This window comes from Pituophis catenifer, unplaced genomic scaffold (assembly GCF_029215685.1).
Source record: "Pituophis catenifer annectens isolate HBS135680 unplaced genomic scaffold, rPitCat1.0.hap2 SCAF_2, whole genome shotgun sequence".
Lineage (NCBI taxonomy): Eukaryota > Metazoa > Chordata > Lepidosauria > Squamata > Colubridae > Pituophis > Pituophis catenifer.
This window is the reverse complement of record NW_027256882.1, coordinates 202,654,653-202,667,278: the sequence shown is the minus strand read 5'-3', so window position 1 is coordinate 202,667,278 and position 12,626 is coordinate 202,654,653. Positions and strand designations below refer to the sequence as shown.

General features: G+C 38.9%; 1 protein-coding gene across 3 annotated transcripts in view; it reads left to right on the top strand.

Annotated features, from left to right (window-relative positions):
• The window catches only part of NRG1 (neuregulin 1), a 647,655-nt gene extending 637,342 nt beyond the window's left edge, over window positions 1-10,313 (top strand). For all 3 annotated transcript variants that reach the window (XM_070935470.1, XM_070935472.1, XM_070935471.1), the window contains 4 exons: window positions 1,397-1,523; window positions 5,853-5,983; window positions 7,065-7,268; window positions 9,562-10,313. In XM_070935470.1, the coding sequence (XP_070791571.1) occupies window positions 1,397-1,523; window positions 5,853-5,983; window positions 7,065-7,268; window positions 9,562-10,216 (1,117 nt within the window). In that variant the 3' untranslated portion in view covers window positions 10,217-10,313. The remainder of the gene's footprint in view (window positions 1-1,396; window positions 1,524-5,852; window positions 5,984-7,064; window positions 7,269-9,561) is intronic.
• The last annotated feature ends 2,313 nt before the right edge of the window (window positions 10,314-12,626 follow it).

The following is a 12,626-nucleotide window of genomic DNA, read 5'->3' as shown; positions in this document are numbered from 1 at the left end:
TTTGAATGGTCACTAAACAAACTGTTGTAAGTCAAGGACTACCTTGGTTGAAGCTCCTATTTATTTTTAAGCATCCCACTTCCCCCCACAAGAACCACCTTCCTGATGTTACCTTAGCCAAAATAATAATTATTAAATAATACTAAGTCTACAAAGGCTGCTGACCCCTGATTTGAGAAAACCAAAATCATGCTAGTTCAGTATCTCTATTTGACAGTTTAAAGCAGGAATCTGGCCCAGTAATTGGATTTTTTCCCCTCATATACACTTCCTTTCTCCTTAAAGACATCAGGGCAGGACTTTGGGAATAGGTAACACTGTCTCTTCTTTCTTCAAAATCTTGTCCCTGAAGGGAAAGATACCTGCTATCTTTAGTCTTCTGCAGAAGAGGGGTGTTATTTTGCTTTCCATATATGGAGATAATGGAAGCAACTTCATTTAGGTGGCTGGGGAGGCCTTATTTCCAGTCTTGGGCAGATCAGAGGAAAGGGGTTTTCTCCTCCCCCTCTACTGAAGGAAAAATCAATATATGGAGTGGATGCTGTTGTATGTTTGGACTAACTTCAAGCACATCTTTAGCCCAGTTGAATGCGCAGCTAATGTAACATTCTCTCATCCAAGGGGCAGGAAAGGTCAGTGAGTGATTCAGCATTTTTAATAAATTAGTTGAAAAAGTCTAGCTAGTAATTGCTTGATTCATTCAGAATCAAGATCATTTCTTGAATCCATGCGGGGTAGAACCATTTTATTTCCAATATTTTTTATTTTAGAAGAACTTACTTTTTTTTTTCCCTGTACCTTTACCGACAAAAGTAAACTGCCTAGCAAATAAGCTATAGAAAAACCAACACACAGCCCACAGCTGTACATTATTGGTTGCTGGCAGGCAGCAAATTAGCTGGGGAGTTCAAAATGAGGTCTTCCAAAGGGTCCCTGTTCCGGATATATTACAAAGACCTAGCCACAGGGAATAAGGTTTCCAGTGTGCTGTTTTTGCCAGAAAATACAGGAAAGGGCAACAAAGCTACTTTCCTAGAAAATTCTACTCCTCTGGATCTAATAACCTGCCTTTGGTTACATGTATTATAAACCACTGGAGTACAATCTGCTTTCTGTAGCATCTTTATATGATACTGAGATGTAATTGGCTACTGGATAAGATTGGTATAGCTTCAGGATGCCAGATACTATATCAGAAACTTTATTTGTGAATAAATCTTCTCGTAACGTTCGCAAAGTTTAACACTGTGTGTCCATCAGCTCCTGGTATTTCTGAACCTTCAAATGATAAAATTCAGTTCTGTAATGGGAATGTGCTATGGACGATAAAGCTTATAGAGCTATTTTATTCAGTCAAATATTTGAATATTAAAGTATCTCGGTATTTCAAATTCAGGAAGCAGCGGAAAAAGTTACATGACCGTCTCAGGCAAGGCCTTCGATCAGAACGCAATCACAGGGTCAACATGGCAAACGGGCCTCACCATCCTCACCCGCCGCCAGAGAATGTCCAGCTGGTGAATGTAAGTTTCACACAAGCTTTGTTGGTAATCAGTTCTTCATCAGTATTTGAGTGACATTTAGCCCTTTTAACAATTTATTTAAAAATAGTACTGCTTTCCAAAGCTCTTATTCTCCCACTAGTTGTAAGGCGCAAGAAACCAGGAAGCAAGGAGGTTCAAATGAATACAGATTTATTATTTGTAACACGCTCTGCAAGAATCGGAACTACTAATAATCAAAGCAAATAAGTGGTAGATAAGAGTGAATGGAAGTCAAGGTGGGCTAGACTATAATTGCTTGTGAGCACAAAGGGACTCGAGACTGATGATGCATTTGACCCAGTGGTGAGATTCAAAATTTTTTACTACCGGTTCTGTGGGTGTGGCTTGGTGGGCGTGGTAGGGGAAGGATACTGTAAAATCTCCATTCCCACCCCACTTCAGAGGAAGGTTACTGCAAAATCCCTATTTCCTTCCAGATCAGCTGGGACTCGGGAGGCAGGGAATAGATGGGGGCGGGGCCAGTCAGAGGTGTTATTTACTGGTTCTCCGAACTACTCAAAATTTCCTCTACCAGTTCTCCAGAACTGGTCAGAACCTGCTGAATACCACCTCTGATTTGACCCCTCCTTTAAGGCTCAGCCTGGTCATCTCCTACACTAGTTTGTCAAAACAGTGGCAGTAGCTGATTTAACTGAAAACAGTTGTCAAATTATATTTAGATGCTGGTGGGATTGTTTGTGTGGGAAAAATAGGAGGCAATTATATTAAGCATGTTCCCCACCTTGAATTATGCGTAGAAAACATTGGATAAAAATCTAATAGTAAGAATAATAAATTATTATCCACAAAAGAAACTATTTTAATTTACTATTCATATATTTATTGTTATTATCTCTAAACAGCATTTTGTATAATTTCATGAGATGTTGCAAGGTTCAAATTAAAAGGAAGAAACATTTCTAAAATCAATAAATAGAAGAATGGCTCACTCTAATGCTATAAATGCAAATAATAAAATACAACTGAAAAAACTACCAATAAACAGAAATATATTAAAAATTAATACCAGGACTATAAAAGTACTTTATGAATAAAGTACTAAAAAGCTCACTTAGTAAGTGCTATGTGAATATGCACATATATACCTATATTTATCTGTATATATGTATACAGTATATACATATGTGTGTATACAAACTGCTGGTATCACTGAGTTGAGGTATAAATTGATTTTCACATTATGCTTGTGGGATACCAAAGATTAAAGGAGCAATTTTCTGCATAAAGCATTTGTGGCCACAAAAAAAATTGTAACTATCGTAGCAGTGCTAGTTCCAACCCATAAGTAAAAACCAGACGAAATTGTCTCCAGAACTTTCTTGTAGCAAGATAGAGTACATCACTGTAGAAAGCATATCAAAGGAAAATGTGGGCTAGGATGAATGTGCTAGAGAAATCATCTAAAATTAGAATGGTTTTTAAGCAAAAAAAAAAAAAAAGTTTTGTGGTGCTTCTCTGTGCACAGATTTCACTCAACTGAGAGATCTAATGAGACAGTTCTCTAAACTTTCAGATTATAAATTGGACCATTTTTTTAAAAAAAAATAATGTAGAAAGCTGAAATTGTTGCTGAAATCTGTTATTTAAGAGTTTTCCTTTGGTTGGTAATGAATATGTTTCTCTAAAATAGTTTTGTTGTTCTTTTTACTCTGGGTATGTACATGTAAGGTTACCTTGCCAGTTACCTATCTGATAAATATAAATTTAAAACTATAATGAACACTATGAATTCTGTGTGGACCATGGGTGTACAGTCTGCTGTATGTATTTGTTTTGAATCTAAAATAATGTTTGTATGTGCCACATCTGAGCCTTTTCTCACAAAATTGAACCCATAAAACCAGTGGTGGGATTCAAATAATTTAACAACCGGTTCTCTTCCCTAATGATTTCTTCCAACAGCCAAAATGCTCAGAAAGTTAACAACCAGTTCTACCGAAGTGTTACGAACTGGCTGAATCCCACCACTGCATAAAACTGTCAGAAGAATCCCAGTGGTGTAGTGAATGTGTGAACCCTTTTCTCCTGATTGAGAAAATTCAATATGAAAAACGGATAATTCAGATCTTTGCTTGTTTTAATTTAAAGAACAGTTTCTGGCATTGGTTCTCTTGCATTCATTTCAGCAGAGCTCACGATTTTATTCTGCTTTCAAAATGCATTCAGGACCCACAACCCAAATTTATTTCAAGAAAAAGCAAAATCCATCACTATGAAGGAATATTTGAGGGTGGCTCACAATATATCTATGATAGTTTAGGTAGTTCTTTTATCTTCCTCAACAAAGTAAAAAGAAATGCCTGTGCCTTTAGATTAAGTTGTTCTATGCCAGATTGAATGGGATTAATGTCTGTTGACTAGGACAAAAGCGATAAGGACATATTCTCAGAAGCTTCCATCTCAGAAGAAACATGCATACAGTATGCATATTCTGTCTCTTTTTTTCCCTCTCTCTTTATCTCTCACTCGCCTTCTTTTTCTCCCTCCTTCTTCAGCAACCCCACAAACACACCACCACCACCAAGTAGCTTCCACTCTGAATTGAAATAGACTAAGGCCTGATCCAGTAGTGGGATTCAAAAAAATTTACTACCGGTTCTATGGGCATGGCTTGGTAGGCGTAGTATGACTTGGTGGGCATGGTTTGGTGGGCATGGCAGGGGAAGGATATTGTAAAATCTCCATTCCCTCCCCACCAGGGGTGGGTTCTACTTACCTTTACTACCAGTTTGCAATGGGGCCACGCACACAAGCGCAGAAGTTTCTGCGCATGCGCAGAAGTGTTTTCATGATGTCAGGGTCAGTGGGCGGGGCCTCCCTCCAGTTTTACTACCTGTTCTATAGAACCGGTGCGAACTGGGGGCAACCAGCTCCCCAATCCAGGGGAAGATTACTGCAAAATCCCCATTTCCTCAGTGGGACTCGGGAGGCAGAGAATAGATGGGGGTGGGGCCAGTCAGAGGTGGTATTTACCAGTTCTCCGAACTACTAAAAATTTCTGCTACCAGTTCTCCAGAACTGGTCAGAACCTGCGGAATACCACCTCCGGCCTGATCAATATACAAGAATTGGTTGGGGAAGTTCCCATAGGCAAGTACAGTACCCAGATAGCAATATACCTTACAGCTGAATCAGTTTTATTGAACATGGAAAATCCTAAATAACCAACAGGGGTCTTGCTGTCAGTTTCATCAGATGCAAGATTTTTATCTATACCAGTATAATTTTTTTTGTATATTTAAAAAGTGTAGACATTTCCCATAGTATATCATTCTCTGAAAGAACCAGTTTGTAGACAAGCTGGACCTATTATTTAGCCACTTCAAAATCAAACCTTCACTACTGCCAGGAGTTTTTATTATACAGATAGTCCTCGAATTGAGACCATCTGACTTCCCCATTGACTTTGCTTGTCAGAAGGCGATAATGTGACCCCAGAACACTAATCATCATGAATATGAATCAGTTGCCAAGTGTCTGAATTTTGATCACATGACCATGAGGAAGGTGCAACAATCATAAGTGGAAAAACCAGTCATAAGTCACTTTTTTCAGTGCCATTGTATCTTTGAACAGTCACTAAACAAACTGTTGTAAGTCAAGGTACCAGCAGTCCACTATTTCTCTTCATTATTTCAGAGACATCAGATGACAGCCAAATTAAATATTTTGAAAGGCTAATTCATAAAATTACAGGGAAAATATTCTATGCCTAATCCATTTCATAGAGAACAAGCTTAACTCCCTGTCATTAAAATTCAGGAACCAAACATGTCATGAACAATTAAGATTGCAAAAATACAGTGAGCAAAAACAAGGAAAAAGGGAAATCTACTACTCATACTGCTCAGCAATAGTCCTATTCCTACCCGTGAATTCCGTTAAAATAGATTTGTTTTGGTGAAAGAATTCTGCAGTTAATAAACTACTGTTTCCATTGAATCACTGTATTTTAATTTGAATTAATTCTAGGAAAGTATCTTCTCATGAGACTAAAGTATTGACAGCTAATTTGAGAAGTACTACAACTTCATTTTTTTGAAATGCTTTCATATGTATATACAAAGCAGGGGTGTCCAATCATGGCAACTTTAAGACTTGTGTGAGACTGGTCTATCAGGCAAGAAGTCCTCACCTAGCCATGCTGGCTGGGGTATTCTGGGAGTTGAAGTCCACAAGTCTTAAAGTTACCACTGTTGGACATCCCTGATATAAGGCAGGAGTACAGAATTGTCCAGTAGTTTTTAATTGTATTATAAATAAAAGTTATGTGTCTGTTTTGTTTAGCAATATGTATCTAAAAACATAATATCCAGTGAACATGCTGTCGAGAGAGAAACTGAGGCATCTTTTTCTACAAGTCACTATACCTCAACTACACATCATTCTACAACTGTCACCCAGACTCCCAGCCACAGGTAGGAGGCTCCGATAAAGCCAACATATTTCTTAACCAAAACCACAAAGCAAGTTTTAAAAACAGTAAACAGAAGTATTTGAATTTAAAGGTGATAGACTTTTTTGTAGCTGAAATGCTCTAAGTTGCTTTATTTTATTTAGCTTCCTTTACTTCTTTGATTCTTCTTCCTGTTTTGTTTTTTCCTTTGAAAAGAAGCAGGTCTTAGTATCGACATATTAGCCCGCTTCATCACAATTGCTGCTTTGTTTCTGTGGACTTCATATCACACCATTAATTTGCACTTACAGAATTAGTACTACATTTGGACCATGATGAGTTACTGAATTTACTTGGAGCTCATCATTATTCTTTTATGTACATAATTTGGCTTTGCTTGACATAGAATAGTCCTATTCTCTGGCATTGTTCATTATGTCATAACAGTAAAATCCAGGAGTGAGCTTCAAAAATTTTAGCAAGGGGTTCTCTGCCTGGTTGCTGAGCCATGGTGGGCATGGCCTAGTCGACCTCCTGCACCACAGCGGGGTGAGTGGGTGTTTTTGCTCTCTCCAGGCTCTGGAGGCTTTCCTCGAGGCTTCGGGAGGGCGAAAATGACCTCCCTAGGCTCCGGAGACCCTCTGGAGGCCGGAAATAGGCCCATTTCCAGCCTTCCCGAACTTCCGGTAGGCCTGTTTTTCGCCCTCCTCAAGCTCTACACATGCCCTGCACTTACTTGCATCCAAAACGAGCCACATGGGGACTCCTGGGAAGGATGGGGTGCGGTGGGCAGGGCCAGCCAGGAGTGGAATTTGGGGGTTCTCCAAACTGCACAGATTCTTAGCTAGAGGTTCTCCCAAACCCCTGCAGCCCACCCCTAGTAAAATCTTGAAAATGATGTTAGTTTAAGATTGAGTGTTTATCTTTTTATATTCCCAGCAGTTGAGGAAGAATGATCACCTCAATTCTTCAGCAACATAATGAATGTAAAACACTACTGCCCAACCGATACACAGAGGGCCCTGTCAGACTCTTTCTTTTCACTTTCCTGTTCTTGAATTTTAAAATGTTCTCTTCTGTTTTTCATAACGGCTCGTGGTCAGTTGGAGTAATGGTCGGACCGAAAGCATAATCTCTGAAAGTCATTCAGCCCTTGTGTGCTCCTCAGTTGAGAACAGCCGCCATGCAAGCCCCTCAGGACCTCGCGGTCGCCTCAATGGCATAGCTGGACCAAGAGAATACAACAGTTTTCTCCGGCACGCACGAGAGACACCGGACTCTTATCGTGATTCACCGCACAGTGAAAGGTATCCACAGGAGCTGATCTTAAGAAGGATCCAATCTGAAATACTGTCTTGGGCATATCCAGATCCTGACAGAGGGAGAACTGCAGTTTGAAATCTTATCAGGGTTGGGAGTTTGATTTTGGGATATTATTTTATGATCAAGAAATTCTAAACAGAGGTTTTGTACGTTAATATTTATATAATAATTTGCTGTTTTCATAGTGTTTTGTGATAGGTTTTTTTATTTGTTGTTTTTACAGTTAATCCAGGTTTCTTTAAAGCTGTTTCCTCATTATTTATAGCACTGTGCCAATGTAATAGCACTGTGCAATGTAATGGTGGGAAAGCTATGCCTTATGTCACCACTGGTTAACCCTAGAACATATCATTAGTTTTGCATGAAAAAATGGCCAAAATTATCTTCACCGCACTGCAGCATATGGTGATCAATGAGTGTGATTTATATTAGAAGTGTGGGGGGAAAATACAGTTTGAGTGGAGAAGCAACCACAATATAACCAGACAAGGATTGAAAATGAATGTTTAAAAGGCAGTGCTAAATGAAGTTGCACTCTTTTCCATTTAATAAGTTCTTTTTAATTTGGCTATTCATACCCTATGCCAGTGATGGCTAACCTTTTTGCCATCGCATGCCAAAAGCGGGGTCATGGGGGGGTCGTGGGTGAGGGTGCCCACATCCATAATTCAATGCGCCCCACCCTTCCGTGCATGCGCACATGACCCCCCCACACTTCCCCCCTGCTTTTGGCACACGATGGCACGGTGGGCCCAGTAGGCCCGTTTTTTCCACCTCCAGAGGCTTTCTAGGAGCCTGGGGAGGGCAAAAACAGCCTTCCCCATCCCCCCGGAGGCCTTCCAGAAGGCGGAAACAGCCAGTTTCCCGACTTCTGGTGGGACCGGAAGGCCTGAAAATCAGTTGGCCGGTGCACGCATGCGCGCTGGAGCTGAGCTAGGGCAACACTTGCGTGCCCACCAATATGGCTCCGCGTGCCACCTGTGGCACCCGTGCCATAGGTTCGCCATCACGGCCCTATACTGAACAGATAGGCACGTTAAAAGCATTTCTTCCTTTTAAAATAATGACGAGAAGGTGAACAAAACTCTACTATTTGGGACAATACCAAAATCCATGAATCAATACAGTCTTCACATATTTACTGTATATTAGTTTTACATACTACTAATTTCTGATAAAATTATCTGGATTGTGGAGAATATTTGACTGAATTGGCTCATTCCTTCACCTAACAGCATCATCTTGTTTCCTTTCTGGAAAGCAAAGCTGACCTGTGCTTTCATTGATTCCTAATTGTTGAGGTAAAATAGCACAGAAAATAGAGTGCAAAAATATGAAATAAATAAATAATAAATAAATAAATAAGCAAGCAAGCCATATTTTCCTCAATACCACTGGTATTGTTTGACTATTTTATTATAGAAGTAGCCTGAAAGATGGAGTCCCATTGCTCTACAATAGTTACATTTGCTTTTGGATCAATTTTTAAAGTATAAAATTGCACAATTTCTAGTTATTTGCACTTCCAGGCCATTAATTCTGTGAGCATTAAAGTTTAAATATTTAACTCTCTAGAATAGCTTTTATTATCTTTATTTCATCCTGGGCTTTTTAATAGCTACAAAACCTGGAAAAAGTGAATGAAAATTGGGAAAACGAAACTATTTGAACTCTGCATGTTGACATTGTACAGGACCAAAACAAGAAATGCTGAAGAACATCCAAAGTCTTCTTGGCTCTGTGTCTTATTCCCAAATGGCCACAAAATCTTTCTTAATCCTAAACTTTGGATAGTTGCATTCAGTGCAGTTGCTTGCAATAAGATGGAAATCTTTTTAAAAAGACAATGAAGAAGAAAGAAAGTCAAACACTCTTTTTTTAAAAAAAAAAAAAAAAAAGACTGCATGGCTAGTAGCAGAAGCTCCATTATATCTTCATAAATGTCAAGAGACTCCAAGGCTGGAATAAATTATATATTAAAGTGAGTAGCATTGCCAATATTCCATTTTTTCAGGCGTTGGATTTACATGTTGGAAATCAAGAGAAGTGAATAAATGATCATTTAATGTTATTTTAGCCCAGAAATTTAAAGTTAAATTTCAGTAGCTTGTAGCTATTTGTAGAAGTTGCATTTCTACTTACAGAATGTGTGGCTGTTGCATCTGAATTCAAATGCTTATTACTGTCATGGAAGAATAAATACTTCTTACCACCATCATAGTTCTACCACATCCTTATTCTTCAGCTTATTTTTTTTTTTTATGTGCACTTCTTTAGGTACGTATCTGCCATGACCACGCCAGCTCGCATGTCTCCTGTAGATTTCCACACTCCAAGTTCTCCAAAATCACCAGCTTCAGAAATGTCTCCACAAGTCTCCAGTTTAACAATGTCTGTCCCGTCTGTAGCTGTCAGTCCATTTATAGAAGAAGAGAGGCCTCTCCTGCTGGTGACCCCACCCAGGCTGCGGGAAAAATACGAGCTTCACTTACAACAGTTCAATTCTTCTTACCACCACAATCCTGTCCATGAGAGCAACAGCCTACCACCGAGTCCCCTGAGGATAGTAGAGGACGAGGAATACGAAACCACGCAGGAATATGAACCTACACAAGAGCCTCCAAAGAAACTAGTCAACAGTCGGAGGGCCAAAAGAACAAAGCCCAATGGCCACATTTCCACTCGATTGGAAATGAACACTGACACGAGTTGTGAGAACAGTAGCTCAGAGAGTGAGACAGAAGACGAAAGGATAGGTGAAGACACACCTTTTCTGAGCATACAAAACCCTACAACCGCTGACTTAGAATCAGCTGCTGCATATAGGCTCACTGACACTAGGACTAACCAAGCCAGCCGCTTCTCAACGCAGGAAGAATATCAAGCAAGATTGTCCGGTGTAATAGCTAACCAGGATCCCATTGCTGTATAAAGGAGGAGAGAGAGAGAGAGAGAGAGAGAGAGAAAAAACACTTTAAAAAAAACCACATAGATTCACATGTAAAACTTTATTTTATATAATGAAATACTCCATGATTAAATTAAAACAATTTATTTTATTTTAGCAATTACGCTATTAGGATTTAAAAAGAAAAACACAGGAGGGGGAAAAAAACTTTTATAAATTAAATATATAATGTATATACAAAAGTGTTATGTGCCATATGTAGCAATTTTTTTACAGTATTTCAAAAATGAGAACGATATCAATGGTGCCTTTATGTTATGTTGAGAGCAAGTTTTGTAAAAGTTACTAGTGACTGCTGTTCCAAAGTATTTTGCAGAAGTCTCCAACAGTCTGTTTCCCATCAGATTCATGGCGACTGGCTATACGGTCTGTAACAGTGTGTTTCCCAACGGTAGCCATTTTAAGATGTCTGGACTTCAATTACCAGAATAGCCCAGCCAGCTGGCTGGGGTATTCTTGGAATTGAAGTCCAGACATCTTAAAATGGCTACCGTTGGGAAACACTGGTCTGTAAGAACTGCAACCGGTCCCTGTCTTGCTTGTCATAGCTCTGATAAAAGAAAAAAGAAAAATCCATACTGATATACCAACCTAGAAACAAAACATGCTCATTTCTTCTTTGAAGAGGCTTCTATTTCCTTGCGTTTTATGAGTTGCTCTCTGACAAAAACAAGATTTATTTTGGAACCCTTGAGAAAATGGGTAGGTCCAACAGCCTGCCATTGTTTTGTTTTGTTTTGTTTTGTTTTTGTTTTGTTTTGTTTTGTAGGATAATACAGCTTTCAGAAACATAGAACTATATCCAATATTAGATACCACTGTAGGTTTGTCCATTTGACTATAATTACCCAAAAATCTATTTGAATTTAAATAGGAGCTATCAGTGCTACCACCAACAACCTTTTCACCAAGGCACACATGGGTATGCACGCACATAGTTTTGATTTATGTGACAATATTTCCTAGATGTTTGCAGTGATTTGACAGAAACACAATGGGATCCAATCTAGCAGGAAGTTCTTCTATTGCAAGCATCTTTTAAATTAATGGGATGGGTCCAAGAGCAAGGAGTTTCTTGTTTTGGTGTCCTTTGTATAGGAGAACGTGCTACTGGATTATCCTGGGTTAAGTAAATTGAAGTATCAGAGCAGGTATTTTTAGATCATCAAGGAAGTGACTAAAAGCAAAGGAATGCCCACTGCTAAAATTACAGTCATTTTGAAACAATATTTTCAGGTAGAGCACTTTTTTTTTCACTTTAAATTGGGACGATCCATACCAAAAATAGGACTTCGCAGTGGATTATCACTTCCTGTGTACTTAAATTTTCTAGTTTACATATGGATGGAATCCAAATGTCGTAAAATGAGCTCTGAAAGAAAAAGATAAACATGTTCTGTATGCCTAGTGGCCTATTATGTTTTTTACCTAAGTATTAGTAAGACGAGCATGTTTATACTTCTCAGGCTCCCGTCATGCATGGGTTTTTGTTATATAAATATATATATATGCATGTGGCCAGAAATAAATAGAAGCCGCCTTTCTTCGAGGCATGTTGGAGAAACAATTTGGACATAAGAGCAAATGCATTTGTTTAAACTCCAGATTGGCCCCATCACTTAGAAGGGTTCTACTTCTAGAGCAACAACATCGAGGCAGGTGAAGGAAGCTTGTCTAAGTGAAATGTATTCCTCGGCGGAGAGGAACAGGAGGAGGGAGAAACAGAGTGCTGTGCTGCAGATAGGAACAAAGTAATCATCTATGCTATGATTTTCTCCCCCAAATATGTAACCTCTTGCCCTGCTTTATGCATCATTTGGGCAGACTAAGTTCAAACAAACAGGTCTGGTATTTAATTTGGCACCAGCAGCAACATTACTGCAGCTTCTTAATTCACAAGCCAGTAATTTATTTTGGAGACCTGAATCTGGGATAAAATTAGACTTGATTTATATCATACTATAGAGCGCAGCCCAGAGGCCAAAGACTAACAAACCTATTCTCTTAGCCTGCCTAGTGGTGGCAATCATGTCCTGTTGATACTGTTGTGAATGAAAAGCAAAATGGCATAAAAATTATTTTATAAAAAAAATCATGCCCATTGCTCAGATTTGCTTAATACTGGTATCTACACAGAAGGCCTAATCTGGAGAATATTAATTTGATTACAGAAGGCTAACACGGCAATCCTAGTCCTATGTATTGGAAAATAATTATACAGTAGAGTAGACTTCTGCATAGCACTGGATAGAATTGTGCTGTAAAGTGGTATTTACATTTCAGAAGCACCAGTAAAACACATTCCTATGATGCAACATACATTCACTCCAAGTTTCCAAATCATTATATTGACTTCAACTGGATATTGAAGCAA